General features: G+C 46.7%; 3 protein-coding genes across 3 annotated transcripts; all 3 read right to left on the bottom strand.

The window, feature by feature from the left end:
• Positions 1-4,717: 4,717 nt before the first annotated feature.
• LOC101731912 (olfactory receptor 52N1) lies at positions 4,718-5,880 on the bottom strand. Its single transcript, XM_004920372.4, has one exon. It carries the CDS (start codon positions 5,779-5,781, stop codon positions 4,852-4,854), a length of 930 nt encoding a protein of 309 aa, XP_004920429.1. The 5' UTR covers positions 5,782-5,880; the 3' UTR covers positions 4,718-4,851.
• A 9,199-nt stretch (positions 5,881-15,079) lies between these two features.
• Positions 15,080-16,030, bottom strand: or52k1 (olfactory receptor family 52 subfamily K member 1). The gene has a single exon (XM_002942714.3). It carries the CDS (start codon positions 16,028-16,030, stop codon positions 15,080-15,082), a length of 951 nt encoding a protein of 316 aa, XP_002942760.3.
• A 10,254-nt stretch (positions 16,031-26,284) lies between these two features.
• On the bottom strand, positions 26,285-27,262 carry LOC101733408 (olfactory receptor 52K1). The gene has a single exon (XM_031896255.1). The coding sequence runs from the start codon at positions 27,260-27,262 to the stop codon at positions 26,285-26,287; it is 978 nt and encodes a 325-aa protein (XP_031752115.1).
• Positions 27,263-27,630: the final 368 nt, after the last annotated feature.

Below are 27,630 nucleotides of genomic sequence, written 5' to 3'. Positions count from 1 at the left end.
TGATGGCTCTCTTCCAACACGCAGCTCCTTCCCTTAGCACAGCCACACACGATCTGCCCAAAATGGCCGCGGTGACGTCACCGGCCAAGTCGCGCCCACTCTGTTTGGCGCACTTTCCCAGCCACACGGTTGGCTAAACGCTCTAAGGGGCGGCCCCAACAATCAGGAATGTTCTGCCTCCTCCCCCTCACGGGGCTTCCCACGGAATTTCCCGGGTCTGTTTGGCGCCACAAGCCTGCAATCTGATTGGCCCAGGGCAACTCCTCTGCTCTTTTGGCGCCAATTATCCCTCACTGGATACAGATTCAGGGTGCCCAAAATTTATCCCATACGGAGGTCAGGCTTCCAGATTTACACTAGGCCCAAAACGTTGTTATGGCCTTTCTGCACTGTACTTGCTGTTCTTTTGCTGCTGTTTCGGAATCTCAGCAGTGCCTCCAAATGTAGCCCACTTTATAAATGCTTGTGGCACTACCTGCTGATATGTCACTATACTTGGCGCTTTCAGAGATCCTGAGCCCCGCTTACTTTGGGGAACAGCTGTTACTTTATACTTTGGCGTGCCTCCACCCAGAATAGGGATAGACTGAACTATAACTCCCCTCCTGGGACCTTGATACTGTACTGCAGTGTGAGGACTCCCAACACTCCTAGCACCTTGCCCCCTCCCTGGGGTAGTTGCTTACCAGGCAGGTGGATCCTCCAGATATGCAGAGACAGGACACTGGATTGATGTTTAACCAGTGGAACTTATTTATTGTACAGTTGTATCAGACAGGCAGATTGCATACAGGAGCAATGAGGCAGTCAGGGTATACTCCCTCTTCCTTAAGAGACCCTCTCTCCACGAGATATTAGCAGTACTACACGCCAGATGATTCCCTTTAGGGGTTCCCTCCGGTACTTCTCGCCAGAAGCCCCTCTCTAGGGCACTTCCCGGTACTCCCGCCAAGCGGACACCCCCTCAGCAGACCTCACCCCGGTACTTCCACTTAGATACCCCTGGATTAGGCTAATCTCCTATACTTAGCACTTATACCCTGACTCCAGCTATGAGTGCTGGTGGATCTTAATCCATTAAACCTCCTGTCGGGGCCACGCTGCCCAACTAGATAACCTGTCTCCCACTCCTAGAGTGGTCTATAACAAATCTCTAACTGTCTAATGCTAACCTGTGGTATACCTCTTATCCAAGAGGGGTCCCAGGCTAAAAGACCTGAAGGCACATGGCTGCACAGCCTTATATACTGTGTGCACCCTGTGGCCTAACTATTGAACTGCAGGGAAGCTAAATCCCAGTTAACCCTTATAGTGCCAAACCACCCAAGGTGTCCCACTACTAAAGTGTTACCCTCCCTGGGGCCTATCCTGGGGGCAACCAACCTAGGGGACCCAATTTCTAGAGAACCCTACATGTTTATTTATAAAGTGCTACTTATGTACCCAGCGCTGTACAGTAGAATACATTAATACAAACAGGGGGTTAATAAGATAATAGATAAATACAAAGTATAATAATAAATACAGATAAATACAGCAGCAATAAGTTAAGAGTCGAGGACACGAGGAAGGAGGTCCCTGCCCCGTAGAGCTTACAATCTATATGGGAGGGTAACTAACAGACACAAATAGGCAAATATAAGTGCTGTAGGTCACAGATAGGGCTGAAGAAGCCCCAAATCTCTGAGATATGAAGGAGAAGAGGGCTGGGATATATGCAAGTAAGATAACTCCAACATGGGCAGAACATGTGTTACCAACTTTATATCTGGCTTCTCTGTTAGGGAGTCTCAGCACGGCCATTATAATCACGGTGTAGGACCCAGTAAGACATATAAGGGGACATTTACATCCACAAATACTATGAGTAAAGTGCACTTTAGAGTGCAATCGGCGTGTGTTTTTCCTACTATGCGTCAGTAAGGGTCAGTAAGGGAAGTGATGCCCATAGTTTCTCTTTGGCCATTTGACCCTGTTCTCTTGAAGATGAATATTTGGAGGAACCATAATGGGATGATGCACCCAGTGTTCCCTACAGGCACCTTTCCTTCATCTCAATGGGGACAAGTTGGGTCCTTTGTTTATCCTGCAGATGCCTAAAGTGTTTCTCTGTCCAACTTACTGTCTGCTGTTCTTTTATGTTCTTCCCATCTTTCCCTATCATTCCTTATACCCCCAACAGATATCCATCCATGGATCCTTACTAATTGTCCATTTGCTTCATCCTTCTCCACTCCTCTTCCTTAGCACCATTTGTAGTATAGGGATTTACTTTATAATCATTTACAATAAATATATAATATGATTTACAGTAAATGAAGCCTTAGGTTTGAGTACAATCAAAGTCCAATTTCCCTGACTGAGAAAACTGAGAACTGTTTGAATAAAATACAATATTAAATGATGTTTTCTACTCAAATATTGAATATCTCCTACAGTATATAATACTGGGCAGTATAAAGCGGCAGTTTGCACTATAGAGTATTATGAGCCTTGAAGAAAATAATGAAGACAGTCTGTGGAATTTTGTGAAGGACATAAATATAACAAAGATGAAGTTTTTAGAAAAATACGGGCAAGTCATTTTTAAAACTATGTGAAATCAACAAAGTTCCTAGATACCCTACATATTATAGTTTATGTAAAAACTGTATGTATATTAACCCTTTCCCTACCCTACCCTACCCCTGCTCCACTAGAGCCCTACCCCTGCTCCACTAGAGCCCTACCCCTGCTCCACTAGAGCCCTACCCCTGCTCCACTAGAGCCCTACCCCTGCTCCACTAGAGCCCTACTCCTGCTCCACTAGAGCCCTACTCCTGCTCCACTAGAGCCCTACTCCTGCTCCACTAGAGCCCTACTCCTGCTCCACTAGAGCCCTACTCCTGCTCCAGTAGAGCCCTACTCCTGCTCCACTAGAGCCCTACTCCTGCTCCAGTAGAGCCCTACTCCTGCTCCACTAGAGCCCTACTCCTGCTCCACTAGAGCCCTACTCCTGCTCCAGTAGAGCCCTACTCCTGCTCCACTAGAGCCCTACTCCTGCTCCACTAGAGCCCTACTCCTGCTCCACTAGAGCCCTACTCCTGCTCCACTAGAGCCCTACTCCTGCTCCACTAGAGCCCTACTCCTGCTCCAGTAGAGCCCTACTCCTGCTCCACTAGAGCCCTACCCCTGCTCCACTAGAGCCCTACTCCTGCTCCACTAGAGCCCTACCCCTGCTCCACTAGAGTCCTACCCCTGCTCCACTAGAGCCCTACTCCTGCTCCAGTAGAGCCCTACCCCGGCTCCACTAGAGCCCTACTCCTGCTCCACTAGAGCCCTACCCCTGCCTCCACTAGAGCCCTACTCCCTGCTCCACTAGAGCCTACCTCCTGCTCCACTAGAGCCCTACTCCTGCTCCAGTAGAGCCCTACCCTGCTCCACTAGAGCCCTACCCCTGCTCCACTAGAGCCCTACCCCTGCTCCACTAGAGCCCTACCCCTGCTCCACTAGAGCCCTACCCTGCTCCACTAGAGCCCTACTCCTGCTCCACTAGAGCCCCTACTCCTGCTCCACTAGAGGCCCTACTCCTGCTCCACTAGAGCCCTACTCCTGCTCCACTAGAGCCCTACTCTGCTCCACTAGAGCCCTACTCCCTGCTCCACTAGAGCCCTACTCCTGCTCCACTAGAGCCCTACTCCTGCTCCAGTAGAGCCCTACTCCTGCTCCATCTAGAGCCCTACTCCTGCTCCAGTAGAGCCCTACTCCTGCTTCCACCTAGAGCCCTACTCCTGCTCCCACTAGAGCCCTACTTCCTGCTCCAGTAGAGCCCTACTCCTGCTCCACTAGAGCCCCTACTCCTGCTCCACTAGAGCCCCTACTCCTGCTCCACTAGAGCCCTACTCCTGCTCCACTAGAGCCCTACTCCTGCTCCACTAGAGCCCTACTCCTGCTCCACTAGAGCCCTACCCCTGCTCCACTAGAGCCCTACCCCTGCTCCACTAGAGCCCTACTCCTGCTCCACTAGAGCCCTACCCCTGCTCCACTAGAGTCCTACCCCTGCTCCACTAGAGCCCTACCCCTGCTCCACTAGAGCCCTACTCCTGCTCCAGTAGAGCCCTACTCCTGCTCCACTAGAGCCCTACCCCTGCTCCACTAGAGCCCTACCCCTGCTCCACTAGAGCCCTACCCCTGCTCCACTAGAGCCCTACCCCTGCTCCACTAGAGCCCTACCCCTGCTCCACTAGAGCCCTACTCCTGCTCCAGTAGAGCCCTACCACTGCTCCACTAGAGCCCTACTCCTGCTCCACTAGAGCCCTACTCCTGCTCCACTAGAGCCCTACCCCTGCTCCACTAGAGCCCTACTCCTGCTCCAGTAGAGCCCTACCCCTGCTCCACTAGAGCCCTACCCCTGCTCCACTAGAGCCCTACTCCTGCTCCACTAGAGCCCTACCCCTGCTCCACTAGAGCCCTACTCCTGCTCCACTAGAGCCCTACTCCTGCTCCAGTAGAGCCCTACCCCTGCTCCACTAGAGCCCTACCCCTCACACAATTTGCCCAGTATTTATCATTTTATTAATCATTTATTGGTCCTTTCTTCCCCCCATTCAGTGCCCTTCAGCTCTCCCTATGGGTTCTACACTAACTTCGAACCTCTTCAATCCACTTTGATTTCCTTAATACAGAAAACCTGTTTTTTATTCCATTAGTATTAGTTTTATTTAATCGTTTGGTGGAAAAAAATCAAGGAAAGTACAAAATATCTTCTTATATTCTTATTTGGCCATGAAACATATTGGCCACTGGATTTTGCAGAAACCTAGTATCACAGCTTGGCCTGAGAGGGACATATAACGGACCCTTATTGCCGAACTAAATCAACATTTTCACCTTCTTGCGGATCTCTTGGGTTTTTATGCCGTATATGATTGGATTACACATAGGAGGAATGATCAGGTAGATGTTGGAAATAAGGATTTGGACAGATAGGGCTGAAGAAGCCCCAAATCTCTGAGATATGAAGGAGAAGAGGGCTGGGATATATGCAATTAAGATAAGACCAACATGGGCAGAACATGTGTTACCAACTTTATATCTGGCTTCTCTGTTAGGGAGTCTCAGCACGGCCATTATAATCATGGTGTAGGACACAGCGACACATATTAGGTCTAATCCTGCCACAAGCAAAACAACTATTAACCCATACACAAAGTTGATTCGGATATCGCCACAGGAGAGCTTGGCCACCGCCATGTGCTCACAGTAAGTCTGTTGGATGATGTGACTCCCACAAAATGGCAGCCTTCTGACAAGGAATGGATAAGGAATTTGCAATAATGTCCCCTTCATTATGACAAACAGGCCCATTTTTGCAATCATGGAATTTGTCAGGATGGTGGAGTATCTCAGTGGGTGGCAAATGGCCACATAACGATCGAAGGCCATAGTCAGGAGGACAGAAGACCCTATTATGGTGCAGGAATGGATAAGGAACATCTGCACTAGACATTCCTCAAAAGTGATCTCTCTCAGCTTGAACCAGAAGATCAGCAGCATCTTGGGAAGGGCGGCATTTGATTGGACAAGGTCAGTGAGTAATAACATGGAAAGGAGCAGGTACATTGGCTGGTGAAGCCTCCTGTCGGCTCTTATGATAAAAAGAACGGAAACGTTGGCTGAAATGGTTACTAAATACATGCAACACAGTGGTACTGAGATCCAAGGGTGCATCTCTTCCATCCCTGGGATCCCAACCAGGATGAATGGAGAGGAGATCGGATTGGCTCCGCTGAGGTTGGACATGAACTTACAGGGAATTTTTTGCACTGAAAGGAAAGGCTACTTGTAATCTATTTCTTCTCTGCCCAGTTACACAGACTTTGCAATGGGCCACAGAAAATGCTTCCTGTAAAAAAACACAGATAATGATATATCAGAACATAAAGATGGATCAGAATTTGTTCCCAGATTCTCATCTTTTCCAGGACCAAAGAGCCAATAGATTAATGAACCTTAATCCTTAAAAGGAAAATGTTATTTTTTATAATTAGTTTTTTCCATGTATTCTTATTAATCTTTAAGACACAACAGTATTGACCTCATGTATTAACAGCCCCAGTCCCTTCCCAGAGGCTATTATCCCCCCACTGCTACTATAGGCACCATCTCTCCCTACTATACCTGCTATCCCACAGCCCCAGTCCCTTCCCAGAGGCTATTATCCCCCCACTGCTACTATAGGCACCGTCTCTCCCTACTATACCTGCTATCCCACAGCCCCAGTCCCTTCCCAGAGGCTATTATCCCCCCACTGCTACTATAGGCACCGTCTCTCCCTACTATACCCGCTATCCCACAGCCACAGTCCCTTCCCAGAGGCTATTATCCCACTGCTACTATAGGCACCATCTCTCCCTACTATACCTGCTATCCCACAGCCCCAGTCCCTTCCCAGAGGCTATTATCCCCCCACTGCTACTATAGGCACCATCTCTCCCTACTATACCTGCTATCCCACAGCCCCAGTCCCTTCCCAGAGGCTATTATCCCCCCACTGCTACTATAGGCACCATCTCTCCCTACTATACCTGCTATCCCACAGCCCCAGTCCCTTCCCAGAGGCTATTATCCCCCCACTGCTACTATAGGCACCATCTCTCCCTACTATACCTGCTATCCCACAGCCCCAGTCCCTTCCCAGAGGCTATTATCCCCCCACTGCTACTATAGGTACCATCTCTCCCTACTATACCTGCTATCCCACAGCCCCAGTCCCTTCCCAGAGGCTATTATCCCACTGCTACTATAGGCACCATCTCTCCCTACTATACCTGCTATCCCACAGCCCCAGTCCCTTCCCAGAGGCTATTATCCCCCCACTGCTACTATAGGCACCATCTCTCCCTACTATACCTGCTATCCCACAGCCCCAGTCCCTTCCCAGAGGCTATTATCCCACTGCTACTATAGGCACCATCTCTCCCTACTATACCTGCTATCCCACAGCCCCAGTCCCTTCCCAGAGGCTATTATCCCCCACTGTTACTATAGGCCACCATCTCTCCCTACTATACCTGCTATCCCACAGCCCCAGTCCCTTCCCAGAGGCTATTATCCCCCCACTGCTACTATAGGCACCACCTCTCTCTACTATACCTGCTATCCCACAGCCCCAGTCCCTTCCCAGAGGCTATTATCCCCCCACTGCTACTATAGGCACCATCTCTCCCTACTATACCTGCTATCCCACAGCCCCAGTCCCTTCCCAGAGGCTATTATCCCCCCACTGCTACTATAGGTACCATCTCTCCCTACTATACCTGCTATCCCACAGCCCCAGTCCCTTCCCAGAGGCTATTATCCCACTGCTACTATAGGCACCATCTCTCCCTACTATACCTGCTATCCCACAGCCCCAGTCCCTTCCCAGAGGCTATTATCCCCCACTGCTACTATAGGCACCATCTCTCCCTACTATACCTGCTATCCCACAAGCCCCAGTCCCTTCCCAGAGGCTATTATCCCACTGCTACTATAGGCACCATCTCTCCCTACTATACCTGCTATCCCACAGCCCCAGTCCCTTCCCAGAGGCTATTATCCCCCCACTGCTACTATAGGCACCATCTCTCCCTACTATACCTGCTATCCCACAGCCCCAGTCCCTTCCCAGAGGCTATTATCCCACTGCTACTATAGGCACCATCTCTCCCTACTATACCTGCTATCCCACAGCCCCAGTCCCTTCCCAGAGGCTATTATCCCCCCACTGCTATTATAGGCACCATCTTCCCTACTATACCTGCTATCCCACAGCCCCAGTCCCTTCCCAGAGGCTATTATCCCCCCACTGCTACTATAGGCACCATCTCTTTCTACTATACCTGCTATCCCACAGCCCCAGTCCCTTTCCAGAGGCTATTATCCCCCCACTGCTACTATAGGCACCATCTCTCCCTACTATACCTGCTATCCCCCAGCCCCAGTCCCTTCCCAGAGGCTATTATCCCCCCACTGCTACTATAGGCACCATCTCTCCCTACTATACCTGCTATCCCACAGCCCCAGTCCCTTCCCAGAGGCTATTATCCCCCCACTGCTACTATAGGCACCATCTCTCCCTACTATACCTGCTTTCCCACAGCCCCAGTCCCTTCCCAGGCTATTAACTCCTTGCTCTGCACTATTCTGCTTTGTTTGAGGCACAGGACAATGTTGGACTTGGACACCTCCATATGCAGCTCATATACAACTTGCCCCCCCCCCCCCCCCAAGCACAGTCTGGTTAATATAAAGTACATTCTGAGCAAAGGATATTAATAGAATTAATATTATTTAACTCCATTAGATTCGCAGCTGGTCTTGTTTGATTTCCTCTCGTTAGTTGTGAGTGTTACTCGACACAGGGGAATCCCTCCGTGTAAGTCCAATGTATAATCTCTCCTGTATCCCATAATAATATCCTGCTGCTCAGAGAGAATGTGCCCCCTGTGCCTTCCCAGCCGGGATTAACCCAGTGATACCCAGGGCTGTAGCACAGAGACCCACATCACTGATTTAGCAGGGAATAAATCCAGTTCCTTCCCCCCCCCCCCCGGCACTGATCCCCATAGTTGGGTGTATAGCAAAGAGCCATTTATATGTAAAGGGACCTGAGCCCTATAATGACTGACAATCTGTCTAACGAAGCAAATGCACAACTCAATGCAAGTTCCAACAAATTGTATTCAATAAATATATGGATGTGGGACCCACCTGTCTGCGCCTGTTCCCTGGAACTGCACCCACTGACTCTACTGAGGGTCCCTGGGATTTGTGCTCCTGATTCCACTGGGACAAACAGAGACACAATATTAGTCAGTATATTCAGTTTCCCTTATGCCCCAGTCACCCCCCCCCATATTACGGAGAATATGGGACATTCCAGTAGTGAAACCCCCCCAGTTACACAAGCTGTTGCCCCCCAATCCCTGCACTTACCCAGTAGATCTCCCTCAGTAATGTTAGTGGGGCTCATCTACATCTTCTCATGGTACCAGGGGCCCCACCAACCTGGCAGAACCTCCAGCCTTTCTGCCTCACTGAGGAGCAGCTCCTTATAAACCCTATAAACTGCCTCCATAAATAATATAAATACCCCCCAATTCTCTCCTGGATACAGTCTCTCCAGAGAGTCACTCCCTGTCCCTCATCCCCTCATTACAGAGAGACGCAAGGTGAATGCTGCAATAGGAATCACTGTGGATGAAATGGGTTTAATGGGATTATGTGACGCTTCTGGGCAGTGATTGGCACAGGGCGGAGCTGCAATTAACTGTATTTGCAATTATTATCTTACTATTTAACAGTTTGTTTCCCCTTTATTCTCCTAATTATTATCATGTTCTGCTGATCTGCACTGATTTATTTAGTTTTATTGAAATTTCTAATATGTAACAAACATGTATTAACGGATTTACCGTATTACAATAACAGAAAATGAATAAGAAAAAAGAAAAGATACAAATATGGATCGTATGACGTCATAAAACTATTGAAAGTTAATATTGGAGAAAAGGAAATGATTTATAGCAAATGAATCACTTATGTCTAAACTCACCGTCTCAAAACAAAATATAAGTTCTATGGTGGGAAGGTCTCATTTCCACGAGATGCTTCTGTTTGTCCCTTCTATTGATTGGCAGTCAGAGGCTCCTCCTCCTCCGCTTGTGATTCTCTCAAGTCTTTATAAAGATTTGTTTTGGATTTTCTGTTTTCCAGTTAAATCAAATACTTTGAAATAAGAATTAGTTTTGTCATTTTTTGTAGAAGTTTTTGCCGTTATAACAGAGATTTTTTTCCATACATTTGGGGGCACGTATAAGAATGTTCGAGCCTTCGGATCCTAAAACCAGGCAAGAGCTCCCAAACTCCCGTGGTTCCTTCAGCTGAATAGTTCGCTTTGCGCAAATTGGGTTTTTCTTTTCCCCCGACAGAAAAATAAATAGCTTGACAGGTTTTAGGTGCTGAGCTTTCTATTTTTTTGTCGGGGAAAAGACCACGTGAGAGTTTGGGGGCTGTTGCGTGAATTTAGGATCCGACGGCTCGAGCATTCTTAAATGTGCCCCTAGTGCTCTAATTTGGGTCGTTTCTTTAGTTTTTTAGTGATAAAACCAAAAGGAGAGTTTACATAGAAATATAGATTGGTCTCACCATGTAGATAGCAAACTATAGAACTTGAACAACAGTCTCCTTTCTGATTCCCATGGATTGATAGGACGTATAGGAGAATCAAACATCAAGCCCACGCTCCTCTCAGTAATAGACGGTCAGTATGGGGTAAATGCCATTTCCATTACCAAATACCCCTCCCCAATAATACTATTAATCAGGAACCCAGCTTGTCCTCCTGGAATGAATCTAACTGCTCTATCGATTGGCTCGTAGAAGTCAGTCTTCCGCAATACAACTGCACTTGTTCCCACATAGAAATGATCAAGCCGTTAACACGAATGGACCACTTGGGAGGCTCTCACATCTCATATAAAAAAATACGCACTATCCAGCCCCCCAAGACATGTCGTCTCCCAAATATACAAAGTTTTACAGCTTCCTACCACTTGGTCTTCTCTATAATAAGATTCTAAGGTGGTAGAACCTTGTAAACACCAACAATTGTTCAAAAATACAAGAGAAACAGAGAAAGGCAGACAATGCTCCACATATTCTGGTCTCGGAACTCCACTGGGTCTTACTGGGAAAAGGTCTATAAGATAACTCACCAAATTCCTAGAGATCCAATAAATGCGCTATTGTTCCATGGGCCTCGTGCAATCTCCTCTTTCTGACTAGCATAGAACCTTTTTTGCTCAACTACTGATGCCTTTAAATTGGAAATCACCCTCCTACCATCAAGGACTGGTTCCACGCTGGTTACCAACAAGGGAGATAACTCATAATAATTCTAATGTTTTTTATTCCCAATCTATGTTGATGGCCAGTCTTGAAGAATATTGGGCAATCTTTTTGCTAGTTCTTTAGTACAGATCTTGTTCTATAAGGGAGATAGGTCTGTACGATGCAGGTAAAGTTAACTCTTTCTTGCCTTTGGGGGATCCCCTTCAAAATTGAATGGAAGTTTGAAAGCAAAATGATGCCATTAAAAACAATAGTTAAAAAATATCAGTCATTAATAGACATTCAAAAGTTCAATGATTTGTTAAAAGGAAACGGGGGTAAACTGTCAGGTCCTACTGCTTTGTTTTTATTGAGGGAGTTATTTATGTCCCAGACTGAATATTATTGTCAATTTATCTAAGGAAATGCGAGTCCCGATGAGAAAAAAGTGTCTGGTAATGAGTTTGAAAAATCTTGACAATTTTCCTTGAGTTGTCGGTTGGCTTTCCATCTCTGTCTTGGAAATTTAAGGTGGGGAAGGGTCATAAAGAGGGTGTTAGATATTATGTTATGTTGTAAGAATCAAAACAAAATAAATTAAGAAAAATTTTACTTAATTTGGCAATTTCTTGTTAATATTTCAATTAAATTTGGCTTTGTAAGACATAATCTCTCAGCTTTCTACGGCCTTCCATGTGTGCCAAAGCAATAAACTCACTTCCTATGGGTTTTACACTAACTTTGTACTTCTTCATGGCACTTTGACTTTCCACCCATGTTACATAAAAACATATAAAACGAACCTAGTATTGTACATTTGTATAGTATGTTTTTATGTGGATCATAGAAGTAAGGGGCATTAAACAAATGGCTGACTAAGTTGCTGGGCCAAGTTCAGTGGGTAATAGGTAGACTGGGTAACGGCTGGCAGACATTGCCCAATGATTGCTAGTTATAAAGGGGTCTACTTGGCTGATAGACTAGGAGAAAGTTTGTCAGGGTGGGAAAGGTGAAAGTGAGTACAGCTGCTCACTGGGTGAGTGCCTGCTCTTTGGCCAAGCCCTGTCTCCACCAGGACAGATGTCACCAGTCAGTAGAAGTTCACAGGAGTCAGGCAACCGGCAGAAACAAGTGCAAGGAAACCTCTCCAGGGATTCCCAAGTCATAGATCGGGTACTTTACTGCACAATGAACAGCACCAGTGAGCAGAATTTCTTCAGAAATAGAAGGCCTTTTTTCGATCTGTTCGGCCTGAAACGTTGCCCGTACTGTCCTGAATTTGGCAATAAAGGCCTTTTATTACTGAAGAAATTTTCCTGACTGGTGCTGTTCATTGTGGACTTGGTAAATATTGTAATATGCAATTACTGTTGAAATTTGCACTGGATGATTGAAGATATCGGTGTGAAAGAGGGGTGCTGTTTTGTTATCTAAACTTTACTCAGGGGGTCAATGTAAGTCTGCTGGACCAGAAACTGCATTAGGTAATATTAATGCTAACAAAGTTAATGTGAATATCCAGAGGGGGTAGTTTATCAAATGAGAGCAATTTGAGGACCCCTGTGCCTATGTGCATGGTCTCCGCACTGGGGGAATTGCAAGTTATTAATCTAAAACTACCTTTAAAAGATTGCGGTTCCCCAAGTGCGGCACATAGGCACAAGGGTTCCCTGAAACTGCAATAAAGAGGCTCTTATTTCATAAACTGCCCCTCTCGCTCTTGACCTGTTCTTACTCCGAACCAAAAATAACCAAAATAAGACAAATGAGAATGATGAGGAGAGACCTGGGACATTTGTCCTTCACAAACTTGCTGCAAGCCTTCTGTATTTTTGCCAACATACTTAGTGGGGGGCATCCCTTGCAAGTCTAGAAAGTAAGGAACTGTTACCTAGACTGGATCCCACCAGTGAAACTGGAGGCTAAGGATGTGTCCTTATCTATGACTGTACCCAAATCAGTCCTTGGTTGAACCATTGTGTCTGGGTTTAGTGTGGACTGATTCCTTCAGCTGAGGCTGATAATATTTGAGTTTTCCTCTTATAATTTGAAATAAGATCAAATTAATTGGCATAAGTGGCCTTTCCCATCTGAGAACCTCAGAGTTCCCCCAGGAGACAAGCTGCTAACCCAGATCCACATGTCCCGTTTATCAGTGGAGCCTGTCGTGGCCAAAATGGTGCAGCTAAGAGAATATTCCCTGGGTTGCAAAACGTTCCAAAATTATTATTAGTTGACTTAAATCCAAGGAGCAAAATAACAGCATCCAATGCCAAAGATCTATTTGTATAATATTCACTGGAGCAGCACCAAGCTCAGCGACCAGTAGCATCTGTTAAATAAATTAATGGCAATATTACTTTTGCTGAAATTACAAGAACTTCACTAAGTCCGGCCTATAGTAAAAGGTTTAGTGCGAACAACAGATTCTAGAGATACTGGCAAGTCTGTCTCATTAACAAGTTGGATTCAAATTGGTTTCAGTTTTTCCTTAAGGTGGCCATTCACTTTAACATCCGCTCGCTTGGCGAGGTCCCCAAGCGAGCAGATCTTCTCCCGATATCCCCACCTATGGATGGGCGATATCAGGCAAATGTAGATTAATTTGACGATTGAATTATGACAGCAGCAATGGGCCCAGTCGGTTCCGCATCGGGGACCGCATCGGCTCTTTAATGCGGTCCCCGATCCAACTAAATCTTTTGACCTGCCCAATCGATATATGGCCAATTTCAGGCCAGATATCGGGAAGGCCTGTCGTTCCTGCCCCTACATGGGCCAATAAGCTGCCAAATCAGTCCAAGGGACCAATATCAGCAGCTACAATCGGCCCGTGTATGGCCCCCTTTAGGTTTGTTTATCAGCTGAGCTAACACTTTTGATATATTCTTTATTTTGGGCAGATTGGGCCAGAAACATGTAGCTTTGATTGAAGCTTAGATTGGCAATGAAATCATAAGGAAAAGGTACATTATTGTGGCTGGGTTCATTTCATTGTGCCCAATCGAGGCCTTTTTGCCTTACGCCGAAAAAACTGGACTGCAGATGGAATCGTCACATTTTGTGTTCATTCACTTTTTACCAAATTTCAATTTCTGATGTGGAATGTAGTTGGGTGTCTCTCCGTCCCATTATAAGATACATTCTTTTAGGCACAGAGCAGCCACCCAGGGCACTTCATTGGGCTTTCCTAAAGTGGAAACCATCACATGACCCAGTTCTGGGACCAACATTCAAAACCTTTATAGTGATACAGTAAAGAGTTACATTTCACCGCTGCAAAATTGTCTAAAAGTCTTGGCACAGTTGGAAAACGGCAGAGACTGTATAGGACATTCAATTAACTTCATCAATGTGGGTTTGCAAGATGCCTTGGGAAAACCTAGAGATAAAAGGAGGGTGCCAAGACCTATTTATGGTATTAAATTGCCTTAGCATGGAGGGTTTGGGTATGGATTCCTGATTGGTGCTCTTGGTTGGGTTAATAAGGCAGCCATGGTGGAGTCAGAGGCCGGTGAGGTTGACTGGGAAGTGTTATGGGATTACTTAGTTAATAAATGCTCCTTCTTACGCTTATCAGTTGGGTGAATAAAATGGCTGTGACCTTTCTCCACCTTGGTTAGTTGTTGGTGTATTTACTGTTAATGCTGCATTAATACATACAGTATATACAGTGCCTGTGCCATGTAAAATGGTTTATTTAATGCAGAAACGTATGTGCCGTCTGGCACCTAAACGAAGCTTCACCATTGGGCAATATGTATTGGTAACGGATGAACAAAAGCCCTATAAAATGAAACTATGGATACAGGTTTTTTTACATAAATTTATTGTGAATTAGATGCATATTTTCAACTATTCAACTTCCCCTCAAATATTCACTTTGTTTTGATCCATAAACGGATTGAGACTTTGAGCAGAAGAACAAGCCTTGGTCTGCAGGGTGATCATAGGAGCTTCAGCCCCACAGCTTGAGTGAGTTTAGTTCCAAGCATGTATCATTAGTTTGGGGGGGGGGGAAATGAAGGAAAGGAAACATATTCTTCATTTATTGAACAGATTGGAAGCTTTCACTTGAACGCACGATTCCCCAATGTGTGAACTTTCCATCCAGATTCTTCCAACTTCACAGTCAATTGTAGGCAGCACTGCATGATAAGATGAAAAGTCTTTATTTCCCCATCAGAGGCCCCTGGATATCGTAGTGTTGCCTGTGAGGGACATTTCACAGAGAGCTTCCTGGGAGTGAAATTAACTTTGACACCTTCTTGCGAATCTCTTTGGTTTTTATTCCGTATATGATTGGATTACACATAGGAGGAATGATCAGGTAGAGGTTGGAAATAAGGATTTGGACAGATAGGGCTGAAGAAGCCCCAAATCTCTGAGATATGAAGGAGAAGAGGGCTGGGATATATGCAAGTAAGATAACTCCAACATGGGCAGAACATGTGTTACCAACTTTATATCTGGCTTCTCTGTTAGGGAGTCTCAGCACGGCCATTATAATAACGGTGTAGGACCCAGCGAGGCATATTGTGTCTAATCCTACCTCTAGCAAAGAAACCAATAACCCATACACAAAGTTGATTCGGATATCGCCACAGGAGAGCTTGGCCACCGCCATGTGTTCACAGTAAGTCTGTTGAATGATGTGATTCCCACAAAATGGCAGCCTTCTGACAAGGAATGGGAGAGGAACTGCCACTAAGGTCCCCCTTATTGTCACAAACAGGCCCATGTTTGCAATCATGGAATTGGTCAGGATGGTGGAGTATCTCAGTGGGTGGCAAATGGCCACATAACGATCGAAGGCCATAGGTAAGAGAACAGAAACTGACATTACGGCGAAGGAATGGATAAAGAACATCTGCACTAGACATTCCTCAAAAGTGATCTCTCTCAGCTTGAACCAGAAGATCAGCAGCATCTTGGGAAGGGCGGCATTTGACTGGACAAGGTCAGTGAGTAATAACATGGAAAGGAGCAGGTACATCGGCTGGTGAAGCCTCCTGTCGGCTCTTATGATAAGAAGAACGGAAACGTTGGCTGAAATGGTTACTATATACATCCAACACAGTGGTACTGAGATCCAAGGGTGCATCTCTTCCATCCCTGGGATCCCAACCAGGATGAATGGAGAGGAGATCGGATTGGCTCCGCTGAGGTTGGACATGATCTCTAACAGGAACTTGTTGCAGGGAATCTCCACATATTCTCATACTTGAAAGGAAAGGCTACTTGATAAATCTGTCTCTTCTCTACCCAATCGTATTTGAAATGGGCCACTGAAATTTTTTTCTGCAAAAAAGCAAAGCGTTGTATCAGAACACAGAGACAGAACAGAATTTCTTCCCAGATTCTCATCTTTTCCAAGACCAAAGAGACAACAGACAAATAAACCTCAATCCTTAAAAGGAAAATAAATCCTTTCTTAAGACATGTGAGTATTGACCTCATGTAGTAACAATAGCAAAGTCAAGCAATATGGCCCACTATACTGCTACTATACCTGCTATGCCACAGCCCCAGTCCCTTCCCAGAGGCTATTATCCCCCCACTGCTACTATAGGCACCATCTCTCCCTACTATACCTGCTATCCCACAGCCCCAGTCCCTTCCCAGAGGCTATTATCCGCCCCACTGGCTACTATAGGCACCATCTCTCGCCTACTATACCTGCTATCCCACAGCCCCAGTCCCTTCCCAGAGGCTATTATCCCCCCCACTGCTACTATAGGCACCATCTCTCCCTACTATACCTGCTATCCCACAGCCCCAGTCCCTTCCCAGAGGCTATTATCCCCCCACTGCTACTATAGGCACCATCTCTCCTACTATACCTGCTATCCCACAGCCCCAGTCCCTTCCCAGAGGCTATTATCCCCCACTGCTACTATAGACCATCTCTCCCTACTATACCTGCTATCCCACAGCCCCAGTCCCTTCCCAGAGGCTATTATCCCCCCACTGCTACTATAGGCACCATCTCTCCCTACTATACCTGCTATTCCCACAGCCCCAGTCCTCTTCCCAGAGGCGTATCTATTCCCCCCGACTGCCTACTATAGGCACCATCTCTCTCCTACTATACCTGCTATCCCACAGCCCCAGTCCCTTCCCAGAGGCTATTATCCCCCCACTGCTACTATAGGCACCATCCCTCCCTCCTTTTTACTTTTATTAAATTTAAAACCTGCTATCCCAACAAGCCCAGTCCCTTCCATAGGCTATTATCCCCATGCTACTATAGGCCCACCATCTTCGCCCTATTATACCTGCTATCCACAGCCCCAGTCCCTTCCCAGAGGGCTATTATCCCCCCCACTGCTTACTATAGGCACCATCTCTCCCTACTATACCTGCTATCCCCACAGCCCCAGTCCCTTCCCAAGAGGGCTATTATCCCCCCATTGCTACTATAGGCACCATCTCTCCCTACTATACCTGCTATCCACAGCCCCAGTCCCCTTCCCAGAGGCTATTATCCCCCACTGCTACTATAGGCACCATCTCTCCCTACTATACCTGCTATCCCACAGCCCCAGTCCCTTCCCAGAGGCTATTATCCCCCCACTGCTACTATAGGCACCATTCTCTCCCTACTATACCTGCTATCCCACAGCCCCAGTCCCTTCCCAGAGGCTATTATCCCCCCACTGCTACTATAGGCACCATCTCTCCCTACTATACCTGCTATCCCACAGCCCCAGTCCCTTCCCAGAGGCTATTATCCCCCCACTGCTACTATAGGCACCATCTCTCCCTACTATACCTTGCTATCCCACAGCCCCAGTCCCTTCCCAGAGGCTATTATCCCCCCACTGCTACTATAGGCACCATCTCTCCCTACTATACCTGCTATCCCACAGCCCCAGTCCCTTCCCAGAGGCCTATTATCCCACTGCTACTATAGGCACCACTCTCCCTACTATACCTGCTATCCCACAGCCCCAGTCCCTTCCCAGAGGCTATTATCCCCCCACTGCTACTATAGGCACCATCTCTCCCTACTATACCTGCTATCCCACAGCCCCAGTCCCTTCCCAGAGGCTATTATCCCCCCATTGCTACTATAGGCACCCATCTCTCCCTACTATACCTGCTATCCCACAGCCCCAGTCCCTTCCCAGAGGCTATTATCCCCCCACTGCTACTATAGGCCACCATCTCTCCCTACATACCTGCTATCCCACAGCCCCAGTCCCTTCCCAGAGGCTATTATCCCACTGCTACTATAGGCACCATCTCTCCCTACTATACCTGCTATCCCACAGCCCCAGTCCCTTCCCAGAGGCTATTATCCCCCCACTGCTACTATAGGCACCATCTCTCCCTACTATACCTGCTATCCCACAGCCCCAGTCCCTTCCAGAGGCTATTATCCCCCCATTGCTACTATAGGCACCATCTCTCCCTACTATACCTGCTATCCCACAGCCCCAGTCCCTTCCCAGAGGCTATTATCCCCCCACTGCTACTATAGGCACCATCTCTCCCTACTATACCTGCTATCCCACAGCCCCAGTCCCTTCCCAGAGGCTATTATCCCCCCACTGCTACTATAGGCACCATCTCTCCCTACTATACCTGCTATCCCACAGCCCCAGTCCCTTCCCAGAGGCTATTATCCCCCCACTGCTACTATAGGCACCATCTCTCCCTACTATACCTGCTATTCCACAGCCCTTTGGGATAATTCTGAGGCACAGGACAATGTTGGACACCTCCATATGCAGCTCATATGCACCCCCCCCCCCCCCCCTCCCAAGCACAGTCTGATTAATACAAAGTACATTCTGAGCAAATGATATTAATAGAATTAATATTATTTAACTCCATTAGATTCCCAGCTGGTCTTGTCTTAATCATTCGATGTTCTGCCCTCAGCTCAGCTGTTACGTTATACGAGATACAAAACCCTCCGTGTGTAATGTCCATGTATAATCTCTCCTCTATCCCATAATAATACCCGGGGGTTGAAAGAGAATGTGCCCATTGTGCCACCCCAGCCGTCATTAACCCACTGATACCCAGGCCTGTATCACAATGACGCCAATAACTGATTTACCAGGTCCCCCCCCCCTCTCCTCCCCGGCACTGATTTTCATAGCAAAGAGCCAATTATATATAAACTGATCCCTTTAATGACTTTATAGAACTGATACTTTTTATTTCTTTTAATAAGCAACACAACTAAGCAAATGCACAACTGGGTTTTCCCATAGGAGTCCACAAATTCTATTGGTATAAGACCCACCTGCAGCACCCAATGGCCTTCAAAAAGGGTCCCTGGGATTTTGCTTCTGATTATCAGTAACTGGTGCCCAAAGCATAATAAACTGGGGGAAAAGAGGCACAAAATATTAGTCAATACATTTAGTTTCCCTTATGCCCCAGTCACACTCCCCCCCATATTATGGAGAGGGGCAGATATGGGACATTCCAGCAGTGAAACAGCCCCAGTTACACAAGCTGTTGCCCCCCAATCCCTGGCACTTACCCAGTAGATCTCCCTCAGTAATGTTAGTGGGGCTCATCTACATCTTCTCATGGTACCAGGGGCCCCACCAACCTGGCAGAACCTCCAGCCTTTCTGCCTCACTGAGGAGCAGCTCCTTATAAACCCTATAAACTGCCTCCATAAATAATATAAATACCCCCCAATTCTCTCCTGGATACAGTCTCTCCAGAGAGTCACTCCCTGTCCCTCATCCCCTCATTACAGAGAGACGCAAGGTGAATGCTGCAATAGGAACCACTATGGATGAAATGGGTTTAATGGGATTATGTGATGCTTTTGGGCAGTGATTGGCACAGGGCGGAGCTGTAATTAACTGTATTTGCAATTATTATTATATATTATTATTTATCCTTTATTCTCTTTTTTTTTTATCACGGTCTGCTGATCTGCATTAAGATCTGTTTTATGCACAACTGATACCTGCTGCTGGTAATGTAGGGACCTATAGAGTTAACATCCCCTACAGCTTATTCACTGAGCCTGGGATCAACAAGTCCCCAATAAATCTTTTTTGCTCCAGAGGGACCTTTACCTCTGGAGAAGTCGGGGAGCAGGGACCCCGTGAACGAGGCTTTAGTCAGAGACAGGTTAACAATTGTTATATCGTGAGATAGATAGTTCTAACTAGTAAGAGAAGCCTGTGCTCCAACTTAGGATTTAGCACACGTGAGTTGTAGTTGCACTACCTGCCCCTTGATCCTTTCACATAGTGAAAGCCCATCCTGTGTGTTCGAGTCCAGTGTACCCCATGCTCTATAGCAATCTAGCCAGTCATCGTCTGTTTTACATCCAAAACGAGGTTACATTTTGTCGCCCAACGTGGGGCCCGAAATCCTGAGTTGCTAAGCTGTTGTGCACAGTTTCTTTTTGCTGACAGGACTGCCGGACTCCATAGGAAAAAGTCACCTGCTGCGCTGTTCAGGAACTCTGGAACTTAATTGGCCATGGGTTCGGGCTTTAAGGTTCCCCCGGTGTTCCCATTGGCTACCTGCACTGTCAGTTGCCTTAAAGTGTTGCTGCTACAGGTAGTTAGCACACATTATCCCCATATCTGTGCCTCATTCATGCACAGCCAGGGTCAGACTGGGCCAGTGGGGCAGCGGGAAAAACCCTGTGGGCCCGCTGGCCCAGACCCGATCCCTGCAGCGCTCCGCCGCCCGAAGATCACCCTAAGGTAAGACTAAAGCAGTCGCGCTCAGGGGAGGGAGTTGGGCGGACACCGGTGGCCTCTAGAGTGTGAGCCCTGATGGGCCTTGCCCCCCCAGTCCAACCCTGTGCACAGCTGGCACTGCCGGATTCGCAGTTGGCTATCCACATAAACCAGTGGGTTGGGCCTATTGTACCGCCCACTGCCAGAACCTGCGGCTTTGGCCTGTATATACCTGTGCGGGGAGACAAACATAATTGTTACTGATTTTATCACGTATTGCCGAGACACGGCTGCCCTGGGATAAACGTGTGTGTTTCACCTGATTTGGCCACTGGTCGTGCACCTCAGCCCACAAGCAACATGGCTGATGGCAGATGGGATGGTCGGATCCTAAAGTCCCCAAGGGTGCAAAGCCATTTGCCGCCTGTGATATCATTTCAGAACCAGACTGGTACATTTAAGGGAAAACATATGACAGAGGACTGTAAAATTATTGGTCTTTACTATGGACAATGTGGTAAAGAGATCGGAGGGGCTTTTAAGAAAGTGCCCGGAATGTAACCACCAGTGCTAGGCGGGACCCTTAACTGCCCCAGAGGGATCCCAGGCTTCAAACAACCAGTCCCCAGCAACACAACCTATAGCAGGGGTGGGCAAACTACAGCCCGCGGGCCACGTCTGGCCCGTTGGTCTTTTTAATCCGGCCCTCTCCTCATGCGAGACTTGGCGTCTGGGGACTGACGAGCTGAAACGGCGTAACGCTGGCCCAGCCCATCTGTCAAATTCAGTCAAAGTGGCCCCTGAGCCAAAAAGTTTGCCCACCCCTGACCTATAGAGACACCTCATATAAAGACTGAGGTTCCTGCAGCTACAGAACCTCTCAAAGAACCACCTCCAATATACAATATTAACACCAACCTGTATGATCTATGGGGCTACTACATGCCCTACGCCCCAGAGTGGGTATATGATGACGTGGGAAAACACCTTGATGAGTGGATATACGCGGGGATCCTGAGGAGGGAGAGCGTTGGATCTGGATGTCTGTCCCAAAGTGACCCCCATTAAAGGCAGAGAGACCTGTACAAAATGGCTGTCGAGTGGTGGGAAGACCACCCTAAGGCATTCCCTAAAGAGCTGCTGGAAATACCAGGCAGAAAGTCTTTTCAGGCTAAGTGAGGCCTTACCCAATGGAGGGTGTATTGACAAGCCTCACCCCAATTATTATTTACCATAGGAGGACCCCAAGGCTAAGCCTGACTCACAGCGGTGCCCCCCCTAGGGATTCTACTCAAGGACTTGCATGTTTCTGTTTAAACTCAGGATATGCTGGGATCTCAATGTGTTTCTAAAACTGAACCGCACCCATGACCCATTGCACCCAACACCAACTTTTTATATTACCCTTTAACCCCAAGGGATCATTATAATTTACAGCACTGCTGCCCACGGGTGCCTGTGGCTGATTTAACAGTGAATGAGATAAAGATGCACAACTAAGGGAAAATAAACCAGCATATTTTTTATTTTCATGGTTTGCCAATGGTTATCAATAGGGATTTCAAGCACAGGGTTCCTTCTCTAAACTTGGCCCCAAATGTATTAGTCCTTTCCCTGATACTGAGCCTGTCAGTCCTCTGTTACCCCTGCCCCAACCTCTTCCCATTCAAATGCCTACAATTGCCCTCTCTCAGCCCTATAGTTCTTCTTTATCTGGATCAATCCCCACTGTTCTACCATGGATCTTATCATTTTCCTCTTTTATGGCCAATCCTTCCTGTTCTATTTCAGATGCCTACAGTTCCTCTCTGTCCAATCCAGTCTCTGTTGTTCTCCTACTAATACCAATAGCTTTGTCCAGTTTGGTCCAGGCTTTTCTATCTAACAGAAGCCTACAGTTCCCCTCTGTCCAACCGAGTCTCCTACTAATACCAATAGCTTTGCCCAGTTTGGTCCAGGCTTTTCTATCCAACAGAAGCCTACAGTTCCCCTCTGTCCAACCGAGTCTCCTACTAATACCAATAGCTTTGCCCAGTTTGGTCCAGGCTTTTCTATCCAACAGAAGCCTACAGTTCCCCTCTGTCCAACCGAGTCTCCTACTAATACCAATAGCTTTGCCCAGTTTGGTCCAGGCTTTTCTATCCAACAGAAGCCTACAGTTCCCCTCTGTCCAACCCAGTCTCTTACTAATACCAATAGCTTTGCCCAGTTTGGTCCAGGCTTTTCTATCCAACAGAAGCCTACAGTTCCCCTCTGTCCAACCCAGTCTCTTACTAATACCAATAGCTTTGCCCAGTTTGGTCCAGGCTTTTCTATCTAACAGAAGCCTACAGTTCCCCTCTGTCTAACCGAGTCTCCTACTAATACCAATAGCTTTGCCCAGTTTGGTCCAGGCTTTTCTGTCCAACAGAAGCCCATAGTTTCTCTCTGGCCGACCCAATCCCTGCTGTTCTGCTACTGGTGCCATCTGGCCATCTGACCCTGGTTTCTTGAAGATGAATATTTAATGGGGACACAATATGTTGATGCACCCAGACAAAATACCTTCTTCTCCTTGGGGTTATCCTGCAGATGCCTAAATGTCTCTCTGTCCAACTGATTGGCTGTTCTCCTGCATTCTGCCCATCTGTCCATACCATACAATATAAAGTCCTCTGCTACTTATCTCCATCCACCATTCCCTACTAATTGTTCATATACTCCATCCCTGTCCTCCCTTCTTCCTCAGAATCATTATTTATCTACTTCCTCCCATTCATTCCTTATTTCCCTGCCGGCTGCCTTTCCTCTCATATCATTCTCATCATCTTCCTCATTACATCTATATCTTGTAGAGTGTAAGCTCTTTTGGGCAGGGCTCCCTTCCTCTCCTGTATCGGTTACTGATTGCTGTATATGTTACTCCTTTTAGAGTGTAAGCTCTTTTGGGCAGGGCCCTCTTCACCTCCTGTATCAGTTACTGATTGCTTTATATGTTACTCCTTGTAGAGTGTAAGCTCTTTTGGGCAGGGCTCCCTTCCCCTCCTGTATCGGTTACTGATTGCTGTATATGTTACTCCTTTTAGATTGTAAGCTCTTTTGGGCAGGGCTCCCTTCCCCTCCTGTATCGGTTACTGATTGCTTTATATGTTACTCCTTGTAGATTGTAAGCTCTTTTGGGCAGGGCTCCCTTCCCCTCCTGTATCGGTTACTGATTGCTTTATATGTTACTCCTTGTAGAGTGTAAGCTCTTTTGGGCAGGGCTCCCTTCCCCTCCTGTATCGGTTACTGATTGCTTTATATGTTACTCCTTGTAGAGTGTAAGCTCTTTTGGGCAGGGCTCCCTTCCCCTCCTGTATCGGTTACTGATTGCTTTATATGTTACTCCTTGTAGATTGCAAGCTCTTTGGGGCAGGGCCCTCTTCCCCTCCTGTATCGGTTACTGATTGCTTTATATGTTACTCCTTGTAGATTGTAAGCTCTTTTGGGCAGGGCTCCCTTCCCCTCCTGTATCGGTTACTGATTGCTTTATATGTTACTCCTTGTAGATTGCAAGCTCTTTGGGGCAGGGCCCTCTTCCCCTCCTGTATCGGTTACTGATTGCTTTATATGTTACTCCTTGTAGATTGTAAGCTCTTTTGGGCAGGGCTCCCTTCCCCTCCTGTATCGGTTACTGATTGCTTTATATGTTACTCCTTGTAGATTGCAAGCTCTTTGGGGCAGGGCTCCCTTCCCCTCCTGTATCGGTTACTGATTGCTTTATATGTTACTCCTTGTAGAGTGTAAGCTCTTTTGGGCAGGGCTCCCTTCCCCTCCTGTATCGGTTACTGATTGCTTTATATGTTACTCCTTGTAGATTGTAAGCTCTTTTGGGCAGGGCTCCCTTCCCCTCCTGTATCGGTTACTGATTGCTTTATATGTTTCTCTTTGTAGAGTGTAAGCTCTTTTGGGCAGGGCTCCCTTCCCCCCCTGTATCAGTTACTGATTGCTTTATATGTTACTCCTTGTAGAGTGTAAGCTCCTTTGGGCAGGGCTCTCTTCCCCTCCTGTATCGGTTACTGATTGCTGTATATGTTACTCCTTGTAGAGTGTAAGCTCTTTTGGGCAGGGCTCCCTTCCCCTCCTGTATCGGTTACTGATTGCTGTATATGTTACTCCTTGTAGAGTGTAAGCTCCTTTGGGCAGGGCTCTCTTCCCCTCCTGTATCGGTTACTGATTGCTGTATATGTTACTCCTTGTAGAGTGTAAGCTCTTTTGGGCAGGGCTCCCTTCCCCTCCTGTATCGGTTACTGATTGCTGTATATGTTACTCCTTGTAGAGTGTAAGCTCTTTGGGGCAGGGCTCCCTTCCCCTCCTGTATCGGTTACTGATTGCTGTATATGTTACTCTGTATGCCCAATGTATGAAACCCACTTATTGTACAGCGCTGCGGGATATGTTGGCGCTTTATAAATAAATGTTAATAATAATAATATATCTTGTCCTTACATCACATTTTCTTCCAGTTTTTTAAGAATGAAGATTTTCTTCCGTTCCATGGATTTCCCATAAGATTCTTCTTTCTCTTTTTATTTAGTTTTATTGAAATTTCTAATAGATAACAAAAGCACGTCTAACCTGTATAAATTACAATTACGGAAAACAAATAGGAAAAGAAATGGGAGTGAGTTGGGGGGATCCTTAATGGAGAAGGATCTGGGGGTTTTTGTTGATAACAAGTTGTCTAATTCCAGGCAGTGTCATTCTGTGGCTACTAAAGCAAATAAAGTGCTGTCTTGTATAAACAGGGCATTGACTCAAGGGATGAGAACATAATTTTGCCCCTTTATAGGTCCCTGGTAAGGCCTCACCTTGAGTATGGGGGGCAGTTTTGGGCTCCAGTCCTTAAGAAGGATATTAATGAGCTGGAGAGAGTGCAGAGACGTGCAACTAAACTGGTTAAGGGGATGGAAGGGTTAAGCTATGAGGTTAGACTGTCAAGGTTGGGGTTGGGGGGGGGGTTCTTTTTTCCCATAAAAACGATCAACGCACCAGAGGTCCCCCCCTTTAGATTAGAGGAACAGGGGGGTAGGGGGTTCCTTACAGTGAGGAGCTTGGGAAATGCCCTGTATAGAAGGACTAAACATCACCCGCTTCCCAGTAAGACATTGCCAATATAATTTCCATTATCCTATTACCAAATACCCCTCCCCAATACCTCCATTAATTGATAACCCCATTATTCCCTCCAGGAATGAATCTAACTGCTTTATAGATTGGCTCGTAAAAGTCAGTCTTCAGCCATATCCCTTTTTAGCCAACAAAAGCCCTTATTCAAAAGACAAATTGCAAATTATCAAGCCATTTACACAAATGGACAACTCAAAGTGTATATATTGTTGGGCATTTAATGAATCCTTTTGTAGCTTTCATGTCCCATTGCAAGAAAGAACCCATAGTGCTGGAAATCCCCCGGCCTTCAGGTGTGTCTCAAGATTTACCAGTGTGCCCTCAATGTCAGCAGGTAAGGAACTGTCACCTAGACTGGATCCCACCAGTGAAACTAGAAGGTAAGGATGTGTCCCTATCTATGACTGTACCCAAACCAGAGCTCGGTGGAACCATTGGAATTGGGTTTATTGTGGACTTATTCCTTCAGCTGAGGCTGCTAATATATTAGTCTTCCAAGATAATTTGAAATCTAACTTATAAAACAGATCAAAGGTATTGGTTCCTACTGGCATAGTTTAGTCACAGACAAGTGTTTATTGGCCATAGAACATCTTGGCCAGTGGACATCATTGTGTTGCCCGTGAGGGACGTATCACAGATACCTTCCCTGGGAGCGAAATTAGTTTTGACACCTTCTTGCGGATCTCTTGGGTTTTTAAGCCGTATATGATTGGGTTACACATAGGAGGAATGATCAGGTAGAGGCTGGAAATAAGGATTTGGACAGATGGGGCTGAAGAAGCTCCAAATCTCTGAGATACATAGGAGAAGAGGGCTGGGATATATAGCACTAAGGTAACACCAACATGGGCAGCACATGTGTTACCAACTTTATATCTGGCTTCTCTGTTAGGGAGTCTCAGCACGGCCATTATAATCATGGTGTAGGACCCAGCGAGGCATATTGTGTCTAATCCTACCACTAGCAAAGGACATATTAACCCATACAAAAAGTTGATTCGGATATCTCCACAGGAGATCTTTGCCACTGCTATTTGCTCACAGTAAGTGTGTTCAATGACACGACTCCCACAAAATGGCAGCCTTCTGACAAGGAGTGGGAGAGGAACTATCACCAAGGTCCCCCTCATTATCACAAACAGGCCCATTTTTGCAATCATGGAATTGGTCAGGATGGTGGAGTATCTCAGTGGGTGGCAAATGGCCACATAACGATCAAAGGCCATAGTCAGGAGGACGGAAGTTGACATTAAGGACAAGGAATGGATAAAGAACATCTGCACTAGACATTCCTCAAAACTGATCTCTCTCAGCTTGAACCAGAAGATCAGCAGCATCTTGGGAATGACGTTATTTGATTGGACAAGGTCAGTGAGTAATAACATGGAAAGGAGCAGGTACATCGGCTGGTGAAGCCTCCTGTCGGCTCTTATGATAAGAAGAATGGAAACGTTGGCTGAAATGGTTACTATATACATGCAACACAGTGGTACTGAGATCCAAGGGTGCATCTCTTCCATCCCTGGGATCCCAACCAGGATGAATGGAGAGGAGATCGGATTGGCTCCGCTGAGGTTGGACATGATCACTAACAGGAACTTGTTGAAGGGAATCTCCACATATTCTTGGCAATAAAAGAAAGCTTGTAGGCTATTTCTTCTCTGCCCACTTATAATGTCTTTGCCGTGGGCCACAGAAAATTCCTCCTGAAAAAAGCAACACAGACGGTGATCAGAACATGAACTGAAATGGAATTTGCACCCTGACCCTCAACTTTTCCAAGACCACAGACACAATAATGAACCCACCAACTCACACTCCCAGACCTGGAAACAGGGCAGGGGGTGGGGTTAGGGCTCCTTCTCTCCCCCCACTGTTCATTTAAAGTCCTTCCACCTCCTCCTTCTCTTTCATTTTCCTCATTTGCAGGTCACTCTATTAGGCTTCTCCC

This window comes from Xenopus tropicalis, chromosome 2, assembly GCF_000004195.4.
Source record: "Xenopus tropicalis strain Nigerian chromosome 2, UCB_Xtro_10.0, whole genome shotgun sequence".
NCBI classification, from domain to species: domain Eukaryota; kingdom Metazoa; phylum Chordata; class Amphibia; order Anura; family Pipidae; genus Xenopus; species Xenopus tropicalis.
Note: the sequence above shows the minus strand (reverse complement) of the source record. Positions and strands in the feature narration are given on the sequence as shown.

Excerpts from the sequence above, each read along its gene's own strand:
- LOC101731912 (XM_004920372.4), bottom strand. The coding sequence starts at position 5,781 with ATGTCCAACCTCAGCGGAGCCAATCCGATCTCCTCTCCATTCATCCTG.
- LOC101733408 (XM_031896255.1), bottom strand. The coding sequence starts at position 27,262 with ATGTCCAACCTCAGCGGAGCCAATCCGATCTCCTCTCCATTCATCCTG.
- or52k1 (XM_002942714.3), bottom strand. The coding sequence starts at position 16,030 with ATGTCCAACCTCAGCGGAGCCAATCCGATCTCCTCTCCATTCATCCTG.